The sequence below is a fragment of the Phoxinus phoxinus genome (genome assembly GCF_949152265.1).
Source record: "Phoxinus phoxinus genome assembly, chromosome: 14".
Taxonomy (NCBI): domain Eukaryota; kingdom Metazoa; phylum Chordata; class Actinopteri; order Cypriniformes; family Leuciscidae; genus Phoxinus; species Phoxinus phoxinus.
This window is the reverse complement of record NC_136889.1, coordinates 12,092,354-12,115,799: the sequence shown is the minus strand read 5'-3', so window position 1 is coordinate 12,115,799 and position 23,446 is coordinate 12,092,354. Positions and strand designations below refer to the sequence as shown.

Sequence of the window (23,446 nt, the reverse complement as noted above, 5' to 3'; positions counted from 1 at the left end):
TGATTAATGCAAGGCAGATCCATTAGCTAATGAAGTCTGTCTGGTCAACAGTGCATTCTGTAGAGCAATTACTTCACCTCTGTCATGCGTCTTTTGACTTTGTTCCGTCACGGTGTATTGCAAGGCTCTTGCATCAGTGATTGGTATTATTTATTTGTTTTAATTAATTATTAAATGATTGCTATTGGATATCATTATGGCCAATAGCCTGTAAGATTTTACATGAACTTCCATTACTGTGAGAAGAGAAAGCAGGTTGATGCATTGCAAATGTGTTTATAAATGTGACGTATACGTAAATATAGCAAACTTCTGTAAACGGGGTGCCAGCTGTTCCAGGAAGGCAGTAATTGTGTTCCCCATATGATTGCTTTAATTTACTATGATGATAGTCTGGTGGGTAACTAAGTGTTGTCGTAAAGTATTAGTTTGTGTAAATTTGTTTAGAGGAAGAACTTTTTGACTTTTTTTTATTTATATTTCCATATATTTCTATAGGCCTACTTCTATACATTACATTACTACATTTTTTATGTTTTTAAAACAGGTCTCTTCTGCTCACCAAGGCTGCATTTATTTGATCAAATACAGTAAAGACAGTAATTTTGTGAAACTTTTCTTTTTAAATGTATTTTAAAAGGTAGTTTATTTGATCGGAAAGCGGAATTTTCAACAGCCATTACTCCAGCCTTTAGAAATCATTCTAATATGATGATTTGCTGCTCAAGAAACATTTCTTGTTATTAGGTTGAAAACAGTTGTGCCGCTTAACATTTTTGTGGAAACTGTGATAATTTTTTTGAAATCTTTAATGTATAGAAAGTTCAAAGGAACGGCATTTATTTAAAATAGAAAACTTTTGTCATTTTAAATGACAAACAAAGGTCTTCATTGTCACTTTTGATCAATTTAATGTGTTCCTGTTGAATACAAATAAAAAATCTGACTGACCCTAAACTTTAAATGGTTTTATGAAGACTTCAGATGCAAAAGCCTCTACGTGCCATCTGAAATTTTGAATTTCAATTTCTGAAATGATAATTTTTATCAAGCTTGTATGTTCATGTTCAGTTATTTTACATGAATGGCAATGAAAATGACCTATTAATTGTCATTAAAGTGAAATTACTGATAAAAATGCTAATTTTAGAAGAACATTTCAGATGGCACTTAGAGGCTTTTGCATCTGAAGTCTTCATATACTGGAGAAGGTTTCTTCTTGAACTGGCCAATAGTGGTTAAACAGCACAAGAAGTGAATGGTCACTCAGAATGGATGTATATAGTGACATTTGACTTTTTGCCCCAACCCTTGATCTCCTGACTCAGATTTGTTAGCAGGAAAGGTCTCAGGAGTGTCAGTAGACCCTTTGTTTAAGCAGATGTGAACCTTATTTTCTGCTGTCGTTTTGTCTGGTTGGTTTCGGGTTAGAGGCTGAAATAAGAGCAATATCAAATCATTCACTGGGCACAAACAAGTCTGTAGAGGCCTTTGACACTAATGATATTCCAGTGCATTGAATGCCAACATCATGAGGCCCGAGTTTCATCTTGTTTAGTGAAATAGTAATAATAATACTTTTGAAAATATATACTATATATACGTAGGCCTATATATAATGTTATAAATATAATTTTTTTTTATAATTTTACACATGATATGATATGATTGGCTGAGAGCATTTTCCAGCCATTCCATGTTCTGATGCTGCCTTCACATGCTATCAGAAATGTACTTCCCACTTCTGATGTCGTGATTACGAGCTCATCATCCCAATCAATTTTTTTTTGTTATAAGGTAATAACTTTGTTACAAAGTCATAATTTGTAAATGAAACAAAAAATTATTTCTGTGCATTGTTTATTTTTGTAATGCAAGTTATAACTAAATGTAATAAAGAAATGATTCGGTACATTTATATTTGTCATGTCAATTAATGTGTACATTTGATACAAAATAAATAGTTCTATACATTTTTACTTACAGTACTTTTTACAACTATTTACAAGATAGCTAAGTTATGTTTAAGATAAGAAAAACTAAATAAAAGTTAATATTAACAGTACATAAAACAGATATGAAGAAAACATTTTTCTGTAGACTTTTATTGAGCTGAGCAGGAGGTCCTGGTGGGTCCAGGCATGAGACCTTAAAAAACGGGGTTGAAATGTTCTAAAATGTCTAAAAATGTTCACTATGGTCAATTTAAATGCATACTAAAGTCTAAAGAGTAAAAGGAAAGCGGAATTATATATTGAAATATTGTATGTGTATTTTAAAGGTTAAAATATGTTGGATGCTTTTTATGCTGTTTGTTTTTACCCCAAAAGTTAGTTGTGTTTTAAAAGATTTAATGTGGAAGCTGCAGGGAAGTGAAGGAGATTTTTTAAATGATGTAGCCTATGTAAATTAAAGATGTGTGATGTAGAGATGGTTTGTAGAAGAAAATCTGTATTTTTTTATTGTATTTATTTTTATTGTATTTTATTGATTGAAATTTCTTAATAAAAAATAAAATAATAAAATGAAAAAAAGCACGTCCGATCTCGGAAGCTAAGCAGGGTCGGGCCTGGAGTAGGCCTACTTGAATGAGAGACCGCCTTGGAATACCAGGTGCTGTAAGCTTTTGCTTTATTTTCACTAATACACTTTATGGCTCGGCTCTGACGGTTGTTCCTTTATACTTTTATATTCAATTGCCTCGTTTATTTTTCTTTCATTTTGTTTTCTCTCTGCTTCTGTCTGCTTTCGGTGTGGCAAAGGACAGCTCAGCCTGGTCATTCTTTCTTTCTCCTCCAGGGGGCGATCGACATGCTTTTTTTCTTTCTCATACAAACCGAGTGCTTGTTCTAGTTTTGCTTTTTTTAAATTACCGGTAGTTTTATTTTAATATCGTTTTCAATTTTGCTTTAAGTATCAGTTTTAGTTACTTTCATTAATGGTTTTGTTTTAGTTTTTATTTTGCAAACACTTTATTTATTTTTTTATAAAATAAATATTCACAATATTTTTTTTCTATTTAGTTTTTATTTTATTTAGTTTCAGTTTAGTAATTATAGTTTAGCAGAGCAAACAGAACACTTCCGGTGTAGACCAAAGTGAGACGCTTAATTTCAGCAAAGTTTAATGTTTACCAGTGTAAACCTCTTATATACTGTCTATGGTGTAAACCAGAGAGACCACTGGTTGACCACTGAGTAGGCTAGACACAGTTTAAGGCTCATTAGTTTAAACAACAGTGATGTTGTTCAATGTATTAATGTATTGTAACTCTGATTTCATGTTTTTATAAGTGTACAAATTATGTGTGAATATTCCCACTCTAGCAGTGCGATCTCTCTACAGGTAAATGTGATTGTTGTTGTAGGCCTATTTCTGAATATATATATGCTAAAACATGTCTGCATTAAAGTAAAAATGATTAATAAGCACGTCTTTCGAAAGGAATTAAGTACTTTGGGTGTCTTGTTCATAATATTTATTTTCATATAAAGGCATCAGAACTTAAATCCAGTTTATTAGCAACGTCGTGGGTGTGAATCCTGCGATATCCGCCTTTGATCTGGCAGATGTCTGATCCACTATAGAGAGAACTGTCCGTCTTGGCTGCACTTTTTTCACTCCCCTCATGACAACCTGCAGTTTCGTTTTAGTGGCCTACTCTATTGTATACAGTAGGCCTATATATATATAGACAGAGCTACAATTTCTTCTCAACTGAATGACGGCCCAATACTGCCACCTGCTGCTACAAACCATTAGATGGAAATGACAGAACAAATGACTTTGTGAGTCTTTGTTGGTCTGAATTGAAGCGCTCACTTAGGTGCTGCTGCCACACATATGCAAAATATATAGGTTGTTTTGGTTTTTAAATTTTTAAGTAAATATATTTTTTTTAAGTACCATGGAACTGACATGTTATTGAACATGTAACATGCTAGCATGATATTATTTGCATACACCACGGATATGGTAATCGACATGGTAAATCAAAGTATTATGGCATCTAAAATCTAAAACATAACAGACCATGGAACATAGCAGACTATTAGACTTGGTTTTGTAATGTTTTAATGTGTTATTTTGATTTTCTGTATTTTTTTGTTTCTATATTACTGCTAAATTGCTATTTTTTCTGATGGTTGTTGCTGCACTCTGATGCTTGCTATTCTATTGTTACATTCCCATGCAAGTCATGGCACTGCAGGTTGGGCCTGTACATTAAAATAAGGAAATAATTGTTATATTCAGAAAAAACTTTTCTATAAGGGTTGAAGCTTCGTAATTAAATGTAAACCCTCTCCTTGTAGTCTTAGCAACATTTGCATCATTTGTCCTAAGGGTCATCAATTTTAATTCAGATGTTATTTCCCTTTGTAATAATATTGTATTACTGTCAATTAACACTCACACATACATTTCACAGGTCCATGACTAGATTTAAAGAGACTATTTACCAGAAAATTAATATTCTGCCATAATTTACGTAAGGGCTGTTCATATAGCCTAGAGGACAATATAAATAACATTTTAGTGAAACATTTAAAAAAAGCTACACTGTTATTCCCCCCCCCCCCCAAATAAATAAATAAATAAATAAAATAAATAAATAATAAATGAGTACATAATAAAAAATAAAAAAAAACATGTTATTGCCTTATACCTTAAATCACTATAGCTATAAATCACACTGGTGGTGGTTGAGGAGAGATCCCAACATGATTGTAATAAAGTGATGGGTGTAGTAGTACATATGAAAAGCGCCTCATTCATTCATTCATTCATTCATTCATTCATTCATTCATTCATTCATTCATTCATTCATTCATTCATTCATAGCAATTAAGCCTATAATAATTATTTATTTTTTAGAGATTTTATACTTCTATCATTTGTCCATGTGAGTTTACATCACATCCATAAATAAAAGAATTTAGGTCAGTACAACTCATGGAATTACCAAAATAATGTTCCTCCTCAAGTAACTTGTAGTTTTTAAAGTTACATGCTATAATACTAATCATTATAAGAATATGGAAGTTTACCACAACTATAATGATAACGACGCAGAGGTACAATGGGGAACTTCATTCAACAAGTAGAACATGTTTCAATGTTTCAATCAACCAATCAGATTTGAGAGTTAATCTCAAGTTTAGGCTTACAACAAGGGTTAGGAGCTTCTACACCATTCTTCACCTATAACTTCCCTCTGATTTTAGGCATAGGCTTAGTTGTGGGTAGGGTTAGGACTCTTTGGACAGAAATGTTTTTTTTTCTGGGATCACAATTTTCTGCTAAATGACTGACATCCAATCAGAATCTATCCCATTTTAAAGCACTCAAGCATTTAGAGCAGCAGATGACATAACTGTAGTGTGCTTATAATAAACATAATGTTATGGTCCATTGGTGTGGACACATTGTTCTCTGTGAGAACATCCTTTACCCTCCCTCACTCTTTTTTTTTCTTTTTCTTTTTTGCGTGGTTCAAGCTGCATTGCAGTCTCTGCTGGTCCTCATCCACTTTCATTATAAAGAAAGACAGCAGCTTGGACATTTTGCTTAGTGACCAGGAAAAAAAAAATATTTTGTGTGTGAACTGTCCCTTTAAATGAGTCTCCCCCACTGAGACAGCTCTACTAATATATTGATAATAAATAGCTGCCAGACCCCCTGGACCACAGATCCCAGTGTTCAAATTTCACGTTTGCTCTGCAATAATAGGCTACCCAAAGATGGAGGGGTAGAACTGCAGTGCAAAGCACTGAGTGTTGTGTGTTAGCCTCAGCGTCTTCCTCAGGCTAATTGTCAACTGATGAGCTTTGAGCAGCTTTAGGATTTAGGGTGTATTATGAGGAGGGAGGGAGGGAGAGGCAGCAAGAATACTGCCAGAGAGCCGAGGACCAGGGTGGGGAGGATTGCATCGGCGAGAGAGAGACACACACACACACACACTGAAATAATAGGGCATGTGAATTAGCCAAAGTGGATGCAGCGTCACTGAGACTAGAGGCACAGAGTGAAAGTGAGGGAGCGAATGACAGCGGGACCGAAGGAATACGCATGTGTGATCAGCACAAACGGGAAGGGTGAGGAGCCGAGCAGAGGAGAGGCTAGGTTGCTTTACTGACTTCAGGCATTCTCAGGGCTGGAGCCTTCCATCCTGCCTTGAGGAGGGCTGTCTCTAACCACACGCCGCCGAGACACGCACGGAGGCTCAGAGGGAGATTCAGAGGACCCGTGGTCATGGCAGACATAGGTGAGTGATTCAGATATGTTCTCTGTAAATCCTATTTACGTTATTCTCCAAGTTTTTTAACCCCAATATGTGGTTTAACTTTGAACATACACACTTTCTGCCTCTAAAGGTCACACTTTCTATAGGTGCGGTGAAATCGAATTGTGATTAACCCTCCTGGTGAGCCGAACCCCATTGTTTGTGAGGTGTATCCTCAGCGTGTGGGTGTTAAAATAAGGGCATGCTGGGAGCAGACACCCAGAGTTAATGAGAGCCCCAGGGTATCCTCAACCCCGCCCAGCTCTCATACGCACTGCTGCTTTCCATCCCTGCCCTTTACACCTATAATGGAGAGGGCTAGTATCGCAGAACATTTCTATTGTGTCTATGAATGGATCACAGGGAGTTTGGGGAAGGGAAAGGTATGATAGACCTCCTCTGTGTCTATTTTCACTCTGCTTACCAGGGATTATCAGGGTGATTACTTACAGAAGAGATACAGAATCGTCTCTGTTTCTCTTTCTGGTCCTGTTTGCTTCCTGATCATCAAAGTGTGCAAATGCATAGTGTTCGACCTTTAATTAATATATTAGTGATATAATATAGGCACACATACATGTATACATGTTCATGGTGTGAAGAATGTCACAGCAGATTGAAATTAAATCACATTGACATGTTTGTCCACAGGCATCTTCATTCATTGCTGTGTATTTTCTTGAAATAGTGTATCCATGCACATCATTTAGTAAAAATTTGATGTACAGAATGAAAATGTAATATTTATTTATTTATGCTAAATAATTAATTTAGCTAAAATCACATTTAGTTTTGAAGATGCAGTTTATTTTTATTACAAGTTAATGTAACAGTGTTATTCAATTATTAGTGTTTTTAAAGATTACATTTAAGTGAGCATTAAAGGTAATCTAAATGAAGCATGTGGGCATGCACAAATAAATAACCAATAACATAATTTTTTTTAACATCATTATACATATATTTAGTTTACTTCATTATAATTTTTTATGATAATGTACGTGGGAAATTCACCGAATGCATGGATAAACTCAACTATATCTATATCACTGAGATGGTTACGAATCATCATGAAAAATGTCTCAGAGACACTTAAATCTGCTTGTTATTTTGAAATGTTGTGCGGTAGGGATCGTGATGTGGTGACGCTCATGATTGTGTTTCAGAATCTCTCAGCGAGGCCCTGAAAGCCATCACTGTGAGCACAGAGCTGGTGGAGGAGGAGCTGAAGCCTCATCTGGATGTTCTGCTTACCCTCCTATTAGAGAAGAGTGAGTTTACACCAATGTGCTAATTAAATACTATTTATAAATCTCTGTGTATATATCAGCACATCAATCCATAGATCCGTCTTTTCATCCATATTTGTATGTATATTTATTGCAACATCCAGTCCTGGTGCCATGATCCATACAAGAGACTAAAAAGCCATGATCACATGTGAAAGTGACGTGTGTTTTTGCCAGATGCCCTACTGAGTGAGGGCATCATTTAGCGTCACACTCATTACATACTCACCCTGCTGTGAGCTGCTATTTGCCTCTGCCTCATTGAAGTTGTGTGTGTGTGTGTGTGTGTGTGTGTGTGGGAAGACAATCCAATGTAGGGGGCAGCAGAGGGTCAGCTTATCTTCCTGCTAGCAGATTTGGGGCACAAGTAGACAAGTAATCCGCATTTACATTTGAGAGAGGGAAGGCGAAGCAGAGAAAGGGTTAATCTCATTAATCGTTCTCTTCTTTTCACCACTTCACTCCCCATCTTCTGCTCATTCTCACAAATTAGTTTGCACCAGCTGGCCCTTCTTGGCACATTCCTTGTGCTTTCGGATCGCAAATGCTAAAATTTAAAAATGTAAAAGCAGCCCCCGCAAAAGAACACAAAGTAGATGTTACCATAGCAGCTAGGCTTCCTCTGACAGCTTGACCTGCCACCGTGGCTCTTGTGGATATCTTTATTGAGGAGAACATGCTTTAATGACAGATTTCCTCCTGTTAGTATCTCTGTCTCCAGGGCAGATCCTTGTCAACTACTGTGAATTACTCAGCCTTGCTGTCAGAGCATCTCTGAAGTGCACAGAACAAAACCTGAGGGAGGAGATAAAAGAAAAAGTAAAGCAACAGGATGAGCAATCAAGAAAAAAGGGTGGTTTGAAATTGATTTGACATCAGTAAAAAAAATAGGGAAGCTTTGTTAAAATATTCAGTTGGTTTTATTCAATGGGGATATCTGTCATGTTCGGTTGCAATAAAGGTGAGAAAGGATCTATTTGCAGTAGTATTGAAAAAACAACCGCCATAACTGACAATGAACAGAAAGAAACACAGGGCTTAAATACACAGACCAAACTAATTAACCAAATGAACATCATGTGGAAAAGATTATTAAACAAGGAATAACCAAGGTAACTAACAGAAACACAAGAAACTGAACTAAATACAGGCAAAACAAACCAAACACAGATAAACCCTGACAATATCCAGTCTACAAAAATGGAAAACACGCCTGTAAAATATATGACCTAAAATAAACACACACGCATATTTATATATGACCCATTCACATATGTTTGTGTGTATTAGACATGATATAGATATAACAAACATGCAAAGAAAATAATCAAATCTATTTCTATCCCCAGAGAAAGGAACAGCAGAGAAAATAGTGTCCAGTGGTGTTCTGCCCATTCTGGCTCAAGTCCTGAGGAAGAAGAGTCCCCTCACCTCTCAGGTCACCTTACTGGTGGCAGAGATGGGCAGAGAAGGTAAATGAGATTTATATTAGAGTCTGTTACTTACATGGGTGTTTCATCAACTTCAGCCTTTTAGCCATCACATTCTTAGAAGCTTTTTACCCTTCATTTATTACTACTTTTCAAATGCCTTTTATTTATGGTAACACTAGGTTTCGTTTGATAACGTTATTTGGCTACATTAGACAACATGAACTATGTTCATGTCAAGATAAACACTACTTCTACAGCATTTATTCATCTTAGTTAATTTCTACATTTACTTATACATTATTAAAATTGAAAGTTGTATCTGTTAACATTAATGCACTAACATAATAACAACTAACAACACTAACAATGATTAATAAAAGCTGTAAAAGGGTATTGCTTATAGTTAGTTAACTATAACAAACTAATAACTAATGTTTACTAATAACTAATTAGGTTTTACTTTTGCCCCAGACTCATTATAAAACTGACATCTGCCATTAAAATACAACTAATTATTTTCATTAAAAAACTATGATAATCTAAACAAAGTGGGAAATAAACATAAACAAATTCAATATTCATTGTGTGAAATGATTCTTATCAATGAATTTCACTTGTGAACTGAATATTTTTTGTGTTATTTCTCACAAAGCCACTATTTTTTCAAATTATGTAACGAGTATGAGAATACTGTTTAATTGTATTTAGGGTACATCAAATTCTAGCTATGAAATTAGCATTAGCAAGATAGAGAAGTCTGTCATTTTATTACAAAAAAGTTACAAATATAATTTACTGTCATTAAAAACATTTGATTTAAGATGTGCTGGAAATTATACTGTGGTGGGAATTTTCATGACTTTCAGTAAAAAATTTCAGAAAAGGGCCGAAAGTTCCTGTAGATAAAACCTTTTATTTGTCCATGTATGATGAAATGATAATGTCCAAATGTCAATTGACAAATGTCCCCGCAATGACAATAAAACTTATACAGCTCAATAGATGGACTAAATAATGTCTGTTTTCACATGCACAATCTTAAAAATAAAGATTATTTATTAACATCAGTGGTTGCATGAATAACCTTTAACATCCACGGAAACTTTATATTGCACAAAACATTCTTTATAGTTGAAAAATGTTCTTCGAATTGTTCTTCACTAAGAAAAAAAGAAAGGTTCATCTAAGAACTGTTCACTGAAATGTTCTTTGGATCCCAAAATGGTTCTTTGGCAAAAAAGGTGTTTGTAATGGGTAAGATTAGCAAAATAATTTCCAACTCAGGTAATTATTTAAAACTTAATAGAATACAAAGTTCAATAGAAAGCAATGTGAGGTTTCCACCATTATGTAAAACATGACGTTTGTGCATTTGTGTGTGTTAGCTAGTGTGAGGGAGCGCTGTATTGAAGCAGGTCTGGTGACCGTATTAGTCCCTTTACTGAAAAGCACAGACCAGGACCAGCTGCTGCACACGGGCCGTGCAATTGGACGGATCTGCTTTGAAAATGGTGAGTAAAACTATTCCTGGATGTCTCTGAATTAACGTTTGAGGGTAGGGCTGCCTGAGTGCGTTCGGAGTGACAGAGAAGCTCCTTGACTTGATGCGTCTCCAATTGGGTCCCACAGTTCCATTCAGCTTCTTTGCTTCGGTTCTAACACAGTTTTCTTACCACAGTTTCATTTGGAGTTTCACCTGTAGTTGTCCTGATATTATGGTTCGGCATCTGCATCTGTTATAAAGACGTGTTGTCAGGGTTTCGGGTGATGAAAGGAGTGAGGACTCAAGTGCAGAGTTGATGGGCTTTTAATAATAATAATTTAAAAAAAAATACAAACAAAAACTACCCCGTGGGGGAAACAAGACTGCAAGACTTTACATGAACTGGACTGGGCAGGAACAGGAAACATGAGGGTACCTTAGACAACGAACCAGCGCAGGACTGAAAACACAAGGGGAATAAAGAGGGAGAACAAACAAAGCAGGTGACGAGGGAGGACAGGTGGGGCAAATTAATCAATAATCGGGTAACAAGGTGGGAGGGGCTAGACAATCGACAGGAGAGCACATGGCACAAGGAAAACACATGACAAGCAATGTGCTTACACCAAAGAGACATGAACACACAGCCAATGAGAACTCATAAGCCACGTGTTCATACAAAACATGACAACATGAAAGCACACAGCTAGTGTAAAACACAAGCTGTGTGCTACACAGCACAAGACAAAACATGACATGAAAGCACATGAAACAAGGCACAGACAAGGGAAAACAGGAGTGTCGGGGCTCTGGCACAAAACCAAGAAATAGACTAGACAGAAGTGACAGAACCCTGACACTACCCCTCCTCTAAAGGGACGCCACCTGGCAACAGAATACACAAGACAGGAAGATCAAAACACAGAGACAGAGACGAGAGCGGGAGGGGAGCCAAGTCAGAGCCAGCATGACAGCCCAGGAAGTCGTAGACAGTGTCCAGGGAGGGACGGGAGGGTTGAGCCAGGGAGACTCAGGCGGGTCTGGAGTCCTGGCAGAAGACCAGGGTGGAACCGGAGGGACAGACCAGGGGGTCTCCGATCAAATCAGGAACCCCAGCAGACGGCCAGGGTGGGACCGGAGGAACGGACCAGGGAGGCACCGCCATACAGTATCTGGAATCCTGGCTGAGGGCCAGGGCGGGACAGACCAAGGAGGTACCGATGGATCCAGGGGGGAGATCTTAGACAGAAGGATCACCGCCAGGGAAAGGGAGGCAGACACGTCATGGCAGGGCAGGCTGGACACCAAGATGACTGCTCCCAGGGAAGCACGGCCAGGGTAGTGGGCACTGGGCTCAATGGTCTCTGGCAGAGAGAGCAGACGGCTCTGGGACGGCCTCTGTGATTGTGGCTGAATCAGGGAACTGCGGGGCTGGAACTGAGGAAGCCAGGAGGGATGTGTGTGTGGCCCAGACACACAAAATGGCAAAGGCATAGCAGGAGAGAGTGGCTTCAATGGCCTCCTTGGCCGTATCAGGGAGAACGGGCTGTTCGGTGATGGCCTCTGGACTGGCAGCGGGCTCTGGGACAGATTCCAGGATGACAGTGGGCTGCTCTGGGTGGCAGGCTGGTCCCGAGTCAGAAGTAGCCCTGTGCATCTTCCAGGCACGCAGGACAGCCAAAACATAAAACAAAAATACAGCTCTCTGGGCCATGGCAGGGCTGACAGGGTAAGCCTCTGTGGACTTGACAGAAACAGTGGCCGACTCTGGGACCACCAGGCTAGGGAGCACCGCAGTTGGGTCCTCCGGCACCACTGAAGCCGGTCCCTACTGGACTACTGAGCTTGGGACCCCAGAAGTCTGGTCCTCCTGGACCACCGGACTTGAGACCACCAAAGTTGGGTTCTCCTGGACCACCGGACTTGGGACCACCAAAGTAAGGTCCTCCTGGACCACCGGACTAAGTGAAAAATCCTTCTTCCTCCTCTTTCGCTTGCGAGTGTGAGGCAGCGGGAAGGAGCTTACCGCCTCTTCGGTTGCCCCTGGGGGTGCTGCAGCCTCTTCGGCCGCCACTGGGGGCGCTGCAGCCTCTTCGGCCGCCACTGGGGGCGCTGCAGCCTCTTCGGTCGACTCTGGATAAGAGGTAGATGAGGCGGACCTGATGAGTTTGTGAGGTGAATGGGAGGTGGGCCAAGAGGGGGAAGGCCACCCTCCTCTCCACGGTTGTACACATGCTCCACAAACTGCCAAAATGACAGTATCCCCAGCATTTCCATCTCCCAGGCAAGGACAGGCTCATTAAGGCTGTTGTTGAAAATGTTATTGAGCACTGCGTCGCTGATGTTGAGCCCCTCCGCTACTAACACGAACTGGTGAGCAAACTCCTTCACACTGGCTCCCCCTTGTTGAAGAGAAAGGAGTTTGCTGAGTTGATCCATCTGTTGAGCGGAGGGGCAGGGAGATGGGAAAAGGGAGATGCCCATCTTTCTGCTGAGTCCTCTGATGGCTGGTTCTTTCTGTCAGGGTTTCAGGTGACGAAAGGAGCGAGGTCTCAAGTGCAGAGTTAATGGGCTTTTAATAATAATAAAATAAAACAAAATACAAACAAAAACTACCCCGTGGGGGAAACAAGACAGGCAGCTAGACTTTACATGAAATGGACTGGGCCGGAACAGGAAACATGAGGGTACCTTAGCCTTAGGCTACGTTTACACGTGGTGGCTATTTTCATAAATGGGCATTTCACGCCTCTCCGTTTTCAAAAATAACATTGTGCACACCTGTCAGTTTTCAGAAAAGTGTTCGTTTACACGAACCTGTGTATATGCCGTCAAGAGCATGCCAAACCTGTAGGTGGCAGTGTAACGAGAAGCTCAAGCCCACGTTAGCTAGACAATCGACAGGAGAGCACACGGCACAAGGAAAACACATGACAAGCCATGTGCTCATACCAAACATGACAAAAAACACAAGCACATGGCCAGTAAAATAAATCACAAACCATGTGCCCACACAAAACGAGACATGAACACGCAGCCAATGAGAACTCATAAGCCACGTGTTCATACAAAACATGACAAATTGAAAGCACACAGCTAGTGTAAAACACAAGCTGTGTGCTACACAGCACAAGACAAAACATGACTTGAAAGCACATGAAACAAGGCACAGACAAAGGAAAACAGGAGTGTCAGGGCTCTGTCACAAAACCAAGAAATAGACTTGACAGAAGTGACAGAACCCTGACACGTGTGTGGAGTGATTCTTTGATCCTTTCTAAGTCCTTGGATTGACTTTCTGTTTTGTCAACATATCCTGGCCTAGTTTTCTCTGCCTTTGTGTTGACACAAAAGTTTCTTCTAAAGTACCAGCACTTCTGTCCAGGTCTATGTTGAATTTCATATTCTAAAGGCTGCTTGCTGTTCCTCAGGTTGGTTATGCAGTTTGTGATTAGTCCAAAAGTAAAAACTTCCTAGCTAAAAAGATGCTTTAAGTATAATGTATATTCTGCTCTTGTTTTGTTGAGGCTTGGTTTGCGACAACCTGTTCATGCTGAGCATTCATTACGCACATTCAGAATAAAATAAACCACCATTCATTCTCTGTGCTCTTCTCTCCATGATTATTCTCACATCTTCTATAGCTCTCAATGCCCATCCCTCTCTTGGCTGTCTGTCCCTGTGTGCCCACTCACCCATCCGCCCCATGTCTCTCTCTCTCAGCTGCTCAGCAGATGCAGCTGGTGGAGAATGGAGTAATCCCTAGGCTGGTGGCCATAATGCAGCAGTATCCTGAGAATGACCCGCTGGTAAATGTCTGCCTGCTGGCACTCTGCAACCTTGCTGATGTGGGTAAGACAAAAATAGAGAGCAGAGAAGCTCTAAAATCATATATAATGAAAACACTAGCTGTCTGGACATTGTCACACTTGGTAGGGATACACTGTTTTTTTTTTTATTCTGGCAATACTGATTCTTTCTTTCTTCCCATAACCATTAGACTACTATGGGCTAACATTCTGGGTGATTTATTTATTGATGTATTTATTTATTTAACCAATATATGACCAGGGTTGATATTCTGGGCTATCATTTTTTATATGATATTATTTATTTATATACTTTTAAAAAAAATAATTTTTATGTTATTATAATTATAATTACTTTTTTTTGCATAACCGATAAATAACCGATGTTTACATTTTATATAATTTTGTTTGAATAAACTAAAAATTATTTCTAATAAAATAATTATATGAGTTTATATATAATATTATATTTAATATTTTATATAATATTGCATTTTTTTTATATATGAAACATGGATATTCATTTTGATAACTTTATTCATATTAATTTAAGATTAACTATAAGTAGGTGTTATTAGATGAGGTCAAAGTTAATTTAAAAGTAAAAATAGGGAAAATTAGCATGCCAGTATGCCACCAATATATCGTGCATCCATAACACTGTTTTTAATAGCCATCCAATTCTCAGTTACTCTTATTTACATAAATATTCAGGTATTTTTACTCATAGTATCTCTTGTATCTCTACAAGATCTAGTGATTTATTCTGAGGTATGCCTCTGTGTTCAGATGCTGCACGAGAGGCTCTGGCAGAAGTGGGTGTGGCGGAGGTTTTGACATATCAGTTGAAGCGGGCACCGGACGCTGAACGCCGGCATCTCATACTAGAGGTTCTTGGTTCACTGGCAGAGAGTGGTGAGACGAATATTTAAACCAGACAAAACATGAATTGTACAAAACATTAATTGTATTGAGTACTTTGGTTGAAATATGATCTGTCTTGCACCTCAGTCACTGTGTCTAGAAGTGAAATAAAAATGTACTTGTGCGTGTCCTTGCAAATCCCTGTGTGACCGCATGTTCATGTCTCTTAGATGCTCTGAAGCTGCAGTTTGTGGAAGCAGGCGTGCCTGAGGCTCTCTCTGAAATGATTCGAACTCTTCAGGGTGGCTCTGACACTCATGACCTCTGCAGCATCAAAGTGGCTTCAAACCTCATAGTGTCCCTCCTATTGGGAGGTATGGCTCTCCAGTACTTCACCACTTGGGTTGTTATCATAAACTAAAACTGTTAAAAAATTTGTTTGTTGGAATAAACTGAACTAAAAACTTGAACATTAGAAATGTTAAAACAACATTACCAAAATTAAAACGAAACAAACGAAAATCTAAAAATAAAAGCTCATTCAAAATATTAATAAAAAACTATAGTAGTATATAAACAGTACTTACCACCACTAACTTTGAGTTTTAATCCACTTGTAGACCATCACCAACAGAGTCTCATGAATATGTCAATAAATATGCAAGAACTGTTCTGTTTTATTTTATATTGCTTGCTTTATTAACCAAAATGGATGGATGAGAGATTCAGCATCCTTTATTTAATGAAGGCCTTTAGCATCTGCCTTCCATTACAGATGAATCAATGCAGAAGTGTTTTGGGGAAGGGACAGGGATGGTGTATCAGGATGTTCTCTCCTGGCTGCAGTCATCAAACACTGAGCTGCAGTTGTCAGGAGCTCTGGCCATTGCTAACTTTGCCAGAAATGGTGAGGAGATGAATATCGTTTTTTTTAGTGAAGGTTTTGTCTGAATCACTCCAACTTTCTCAAGTATATCAGATTTATAAGAAAAGTTTCCTCTTTTTTTGCTCTTAGACAGCAACTGTGTGAAGATGTTGGAATTAGGAGTTGTTCCTCATATTCTGGACCTGTTGGAGCAACATGTAGCAGAGGGAGATGTATCTGTGCAGCACGCTGGCCTCAGTGCACTTAGAAATCTCGCCATTCCAGGTTCTTCGGTTCTCTTCTTTTCCATATAATTCAATATCATCAAACTGCCTTCTTTTTTTCTGGCTGTTTACAGTATTTTATGAATAAAGATATCTAAAATCCTTTAACTAATGTCAACAATATGAAACAATTTTGAACTTGGCTTTATTTAATGCTTATTTAAACAAAGTTTTGTAATAAACTTGTTGTAATATAAAACGAATTGGCATAATGTACAGTGATTAATCAACTGGGGAAGTATGTCCTGCCATAACCAGCTACCACAATCATTCTTAGTTTCAGCTTTGCTCTGTAGTCTTACTCTCTCTATTTCCCTGATGTAGCCTCCAATAAGGTGCGTATGTTGGAGGATGGAGTCACGGAAAGGATCAGGACCCTTCTGCGCTCTGACATGCCCCCTGTCCAATTCAAACTGCTGGGCACTTTGCGCATGATGGTGGACGGCCAAGGTAACGGGTCAAGAAAAATTATATTTTTGTGCTAACATTTTGAGAACATTATTAAAGACCATATATATTTGAACAAACGTTCTATTAACATTACTGGAATAATGTTTGTTCAAAACTTTGAGAGAACCTTGCCAGAACATTAGACAAAGTTCTGAGAACGTTCCCCGTTAGTTGGGGTGCCAGCATCGCCAAAGTCATGGGTTTGATTCCCTGGTAATGCATGAACCGATAAAATATATTGAATGCAATGTCACTTTTTACTCTTTTTAAAATTACTCTTAAATGCATACAATGAAAAAACTGAATAAGTGTGACAGTCCTGGTGGTAGAAAAAAGTATATGAATTTGGCCGTTGAAAAGGAGGACATGACAATAGACAGGTTGTAATTTTTAGACAAAAGATTTGTTAAACTATACAATTACCTGCCAAATGACTATAATGGCTGATGAATTAACATTTCTCCTTACAACTTTAAACTGTTGTTCAAATGTAGGGAACATAGAGGCTGTAATTTCCAGCCCTTCAGTAAAGTGTGTTATTTTAGAGGGAGCCCTTAGACACATCAGTATGCAGACAATAGGCCTGCAAGGGCTTTGACGCACTAAATTATTGTCTGCACTCCAGTGATTATTTCCCTTGACAAAAGTGAACTGAGTAACTAAATAGAGGTAAACAAACCATAAAGTGCTGCCACAGTATCTCTTTGACATTTGTAATGTATCATTATATGTATCAACATATATTTTTGGGATGTTTTCTCTCTTCATTTCTACTGTACTTCCCGTCTCGTAGAAGAAGCAGCTTCAGTTTTAGGGAAGGATACAGCTTTGTTAGCACGAGTAATGGAGTGGTGCGAGGCTAAAGATCACGCCGGTGTCAGAGGAGAGGCCAATCGCCTTTTAGCAGCTCTCATACGGCACAGCCGAAACCCTGTGAGTTTTAGACACACACAATATGTGTAACTGCTGTCATTATGGCTGTCTAAAATAGAACCCTCTCTTGTCTTTAAAGGAAGTCATCCAAACTGTCATTAAAGCAGATGGAGTCCAACATCTCATCTCAATGGCAACCAGTGAGCACGTCATCATGCAGAATGAGGCTTTAGTTGCTTTGGCCATTGCCTCTGCAATAGACATAGGTGAGATTATGGTTGTGTCCCATAAGACAAATTATACAATATACACTTTATACTATACACACTATTCATACTAGTGTATAAATTTTAAGAGGTTATTTGTGTCTAATTGCCCCTCCCCCTCCACTACTAAAGGAAAGCCGAGACAGTTGAGTGCATGTGTCCAACATTCCACACTTATACTGAAATATACAAATCGTTCTAAAAATGAGAGTCCAGTGATATCATTATAGTTGTGGTTTGGGCTTTGCTATTCTTTTAAATTTAGAATGATTTTTAAAACTTTATCTTTGTAGTTATCAACCTTGATGTGAAGTGAACAGGTCTTCCCAGTCTTTAGGCCATTTCACATGGCACCGACAGACTGCAACATAAACTGATATATATACTAGTTACTATCATTTGAAAGTAATTAGTTACATTACAATTTTACAGTCTCTGAATTGTAATGCATTAGACTACTTTTGCGTGGCTTTTAAGTTACTTTTACCAAAATAACCACAGAAATATGACTAGGCATTCTCAAATGTTAAAATGTTGTTTATTGCTGCTCATTATACATCCAGTGGAGGGCGATGTGGTGTAGTATGATGACTGTGTAGGCCACAAGCCTAACAACATAGATTTACTGCAGTTTTAGGGGGAAACACTCAGCAATGGTGTTGACTTATGCATTTGCACATGGTAGTATATTAAAAACACCACATAGACATAAAACAACATTAAAACCTTGATTTTGACCACAGGGGGACTTTAAATTGATCATGCAATGTGATTTACTAAGGTTTTTAAGCTAGTCAATTTACTGGTATTTGCGCCATTATTTACCGTCCAAAAAATGCATGTCTTAAATCAGACACTAATTTGCGCTGCTCTCAGTAGATTGCGTTGGTCATTATGGAAATGATACGGTTGCGTCTGTGTTCTTTAATTTGCACGTCGTCAGTATTCACGCACTAAACTTTCCACTCCAATCTGTGCTTTTTTGGATTTGCGCTCTCACACTAATTTGCCCGGTTTAGTAAATCTGGCCCATAATGTAATAGGCACAGTGAAGGCTCATGGCACAATACAATAAGTAACAACCACTGTCAGAATCACAAAAGTAGACAAGCAACCAAAGTCTGGTAAATTATGGTAGTGATACCATAGACACAATAGAGCTAGAGCCCGCTATAATGCAACATATAGCCTAATGACATGGCAAGACGCACAACCTCTTTTTCGTTTAGTTTCTATTCTTTTCTTTTCTTTCAAGTTTATAGCACAAACCTGGCATGCATATCTTTCACAACAAGTCTCTTCACTTCTCGAGGTTCAAGTAGCATGGCTGACCGAGAAAAAATTCATTTCTGTTGCTTTGTCTTGCCCCGCACTCTCGTCCGCCGCATTCTTTCTCTTCTCCGACCCTTCTCTCTCTCGGTTAGTTTAGTGCTAGCGTGGCACTGGTCCAGGTGTTTCTTCAAGTTACTTTCTCTATGTAGAGAGTTCCATTGGTGTCTATATATTGTACTTGACTATTATGTTCTTGTTCTTTTCTCTGACGAACTAAAAATAAATAAAGTCCATATCACAAATGTAGAATCTGTCTCTGCAGTCATCTCAACCATCGAATTAGAATTTTTTTCTCTGGTGCTGGAATGTCTCACAGTGTTGGTAAATTCTTAAAAAAACACCACTTCATTTTGGGTTAAAATGCGTTGTTGTAACGTACGTCACTGAGATTGTAGCCGGGATAATATTACTAAAATGTTATTAGTAATGCGTTATATTACTGTGTTACAGCAAAAAATTATATATTACTGTAATGGCATTACTTTTGTAATGCGTTACTCCTGCTCATACCATCACTAATCTTGGTATATGCGTGCCACTTTCTCTGTGCAGAAGCAGTCCAAGAACCATTTCTGGATGCAGATCTACTTCCCACCTTGCAGAAGATGCTAGATGACCCTGTTGTGGCTGTGGAGGTCAAATTCAGTGCTTTAGGCCTCATTTGCAGCCTAGCCAACTCCAGTCAGTACCGCAAAATGAACACACTATGGAAAGGGCAAATACTGATGCATGAATATAATTTTTTCTTGCATGACAGTATACTCATTCACAATCATTACCCATAAATCCCCAAACCTTAACAATCACCAGTCAACAATACAATACAGTACAATCAACAATACAATCTCATAGAAACAACATGACAAAGAGTTACTTAGAATTAGTGTCATTTGATTTCTTATGTACCTTATTCAGTTTCAATACAGCTTGATGTACAAAAGAATGCTTTAGTCTGACTTGATAATATCTCAAAAACGTATACCGCCGATAGATGGTAAGAATACAGATTAATTATGCAGTACATGATTTTGTTCTAAGACAATATTATTAGTCAACCTCAGGGTTGCCAATAAAAGTAGCCAAATGGCCAATCAAAAGTTGCCCAAAAATTACCCAAATGCATTTTCTCCGTCAGGCGGCTGAATTTGCCACAAAAGACCTGAGACGGCTCCACATATATTCTCCACATTGTCTTTTTACATATACTGTCTATAAATATGGTCCTTCCAATATACCTTGTTATCTCTCATTACTCTTACTTATGGGGTACTTATGTGTCTACCTAACTGATGTTTTCATTGGGTATAACAACAGGCATATACAATATAGAAAGCCCTTGTTTTGAACTAAACTATATCTTTCTATTTACCTCTTCTCATCATTTGCCTTCTCTTTCTCTCTTACAGGCATGTTAAGGGATCAGATAACATCTCTAAACCTGAGGGATACCCTGTCCAAACTGTCCACTCACACCAGCACAAAGCTGGCTAAGCAGGCCGACACGGTGATGGCTGTTCTTTCTGAAACTGCCTAGACTAACACGTCTTGCATAGTCATCCTTGTGGGCATATTTTCAGACAGTTCATCCCCATAAGGATAGTAAAACAAAAAAGTTACTCCCAGCTTGGCATATAGTCAGACCAAAGCAATATAAGTTTACCCCAGCACACTTCGTGCGATTTAATCATCTATAGTAGGAAGAAGTCAGTTTGTCCATGATTGATGTCATTTGTTGTCAGCTATCCCAGGGACAGGAACACTTGGGAGACAGACTATCCATCAGACATCAGTAATGAGCCTTCTGCCCTACTATACAAGAAACAGAAACAACTCTTTAAATTTATGAGGAGTGTTCAGTGGAAAATAACTTGGCAAATATCTGCATACAAACATGCAATTATATTCGCCATGGACTTCCATTGTAAGAGCACTAGATCTAGCAAAGCAGCTGTATCTATCTATAAGCTTGCTGTCTGTCCATGGAAATGAATTAATAACAAACATATCATTTTATGTTGCGTACCAATGTACTACACTGCTGTTTATATGAGTACTGTTATACTTGTCTTGTGGTTTCTTTTATCAGAGTATGTTAACAGAGCTGATTAATATTTCATCTTAAAGTTATAAAATGTGGAATGAAACAAAATTGTTTAGAAAATAGAATGTCTCGGGTTGTAATGTCTATTTTCATATCATAGCTGGCCTTACTATTTAAGTTTTCTTGTGTAGGGCTTTTTAATGCAGATTCTTTGATCATGTTGATCATTTATTTCTAGCTAGCCATGAGCACAAAACTGAATCTCCATATCGTGAAAGCAATAGCCAGAAACATATCAAGAACAGTTCTTGAGCTTCCTAAGTCTAAATAAAAAGCAATTGTCATTGATACCTCTAGCAGTGTTGTGTAAATGCTGTTGTTGTGTTTGCATCTTTGTATCCATGTCTTAAAAACTCGCTGTTTCGGTCAAGGTCAGACAATCGACAAAACAGAACAATCTTAGTGACTACTGTGTCAGAGGATGTAATGTTTTGAACTGTGTCTATGAGTGTGTGTGTATATTTCCCGGAAACAAATGGCCCAAGGGGAACGTCAGACTTTTCAGATTTAACAAGCTGAATATGTGAGGTTGCTCTGCTGCGACATGGCCAAGAAGGCTTCATGCAGCACTGAAGATCACAAGGCTTTTCACAGCTTGATAAATAGCACAATATCCATCCGTCCTTCATAGCTGCTGCGCTAATGGGTGTTGATTACCTTTTTGAATAAATAGACTATTTTTGTGTGTAAAGTGTACGGTTTACCAGAACAGCTTGCTTCTGGCAATAAAGTGGAAATACAGCAGAGAATGCCTGGTTTTATTTATATAATGATATTTAGACAGGAAACAACCATGATTATATATGTGTGTGTGTGTGTGTGTATATGTGTGTGTATGTGTGTGTATATGTGACCTCTCCATTTGTCTAGGGGTAGGAGAGGATGTAACAATTATTGTAAATTAAGATAAATAATGATGAAAAATATAATGAAAAAAACTGATGGTCACTTCAATTCCCTGATCCAGAAAAGAAACAAAACACCAGATTAAGCAAATAATTCTTAATTAATTTGATAACAAGAATTCATCTCTTCAGAACCCGGTTTTGTTCATTAAATGTTCTGATCTGCTTTTGCTTTTTATGTTTTATTTATTATAGCCTACTTAAAATAAATTTGTATTCGTTTATTTAGTTTTTTTTTTTTTTTTCCACAAAGGCATGACTGGTTGGACATGACCACTAGATGGAGATAATTGAAACACTTCTTTGACCAGAAGGCATGCTTTCATTGCAGATTTTAGTGTTTGTCTGCATGGCTCTTTCAATGGCCTTAGGGAGCAAACCTTCATTATCTTAATAAAGAAAAAGCTGAGAAACCAGTTCAGTAAGTATTTGCTGTCTAATTTCATGGCAATTACTATCTGCAATCGGATTATTTGTCATTCATGGTAACCTAATATTTTTAATTAACTGAGTAGCTACCCAGTTACTGTGTTCCTTTGTTTTTTTCCCTTTGTTGAAGCTCTGTTTGATGTATATATTATCTGTGTAACGAACATTCTGACAGTTTACTCAACCTGTCAGGCTGTTGAATCACGTGACAAATTATTATGACGGCTGAGGGAACCACTATCTTTGAAGTTTTGTGTACATGTTTGCATTAAACAAACGGTGGGCATGTTATGCAGGAGCTGTGCCGAGTGAAACATATGGGTAGTCTCTGCAGGTGATTGGTACAACAGGCCACATGCCCAGAGTTCATCCACTCTCATCTGTCCACATTACACAAGCCACAGCACCCAGCCGAGCCAAATCAGTGTGTCCCTCCATCATCCACTGAGAGGACCTCCACCTCCTACATAACAGCAATAGCTCAATAACCTCACAGGAGGAAATCACAAGTGAGTCATTCCTGTTGTGCAGTACATTTTCATGTAGCCATCATACACTTGAATATATTTGAAGATGGAAATCTGATCGTATTTATTTGATCAGAACAAGAGAATGCCCAAAGTAAATACAGTGCCATTTTAATAAACATTTGAACCCAACCAGCCTATTAATGTTAAAATATTTCACAATTGCAATACTTAACATACAGTGTACTTTTCTGTCCTCATTATTTCCATCCAATTGGCCTACTGTTTATTTTATAATAGAGTTTAAGTGCCT

At 38.2% G+C, this 23,446-nt stretch overlaps 1 protein-coding gene across 2 annotated transcripts; it reads left to right on the top strand.

Moving 5' to 3' along the window:
* Positions 1 to 5,916: 5,916 nt before the first annotated feature.
* LOC307010731 (rap1 GTPase-GDP dissociation stimulator 1) lies at positions 5,917 to 22,079 on the top strand. Of its 2 annotated transcripts, none has more exons than XM_079635677.1 (14): positions 5,917 to 6,265; positions 7,450 to 7,554; positions 8,922 to 9,044; positions 10,391 to 10,516; positions 14,212 to 14,340; positions 15,087 to 15,212; positions 15,392 to 15,535; positions 15,937 to 16,068; positions 16,177 to 16,311; positions 16,635 to 16,760; positions 17,554 to 17,693; positions 17,773 to 17,899; positions 19,784 to 19,912; positions 20,638 to 22,079. In XM_079635677.1, the coding sequence occupies exons 1-14, from the start codon at positions 6,253 to 6,255 to the stop codon at positions 20,763 to 20,765; spliced, it is 1,683 nt and encodes a 560-aa protein (XP_079491803.1). In that variant the 5' UTR covers positions 5,917 to 6,252; the 3' UTR covers positions 20,766 to 22,079. The 2 variants fall into 2 exon arrangements, with proteins under 2 accessions (XP_079491803.1, XP_079491804.1); XM_079635678.1 differs by having other exon boundaries at positions 5,958 to 6,265; positions 14,133 to 14,340.
* The last annotated feature ends 1,367 nt before the right edge of the window (positions 22,080 to 23,446 follow it).

Bases quoted from the DNA above. Each gene is read 5' to 3' on its own strand.
- LOC307010731 (XM_079635677.1), top strand. The intron at 16,069-16,176 runs GTGAGGAGATGA...TTTTGCTCTTAG, and splicing joins TGCTAACTTTGCCAGAAATG to ACAGCAACTGTGTGAAGATG. The intron at 16,761-17,553 runs GTAACGGGTCAA...CCCGTCTCGTAG, and splicing joins CATGATGGTGGACGGCCAAG to AAGAAGCAGCTTCAGTTTTA.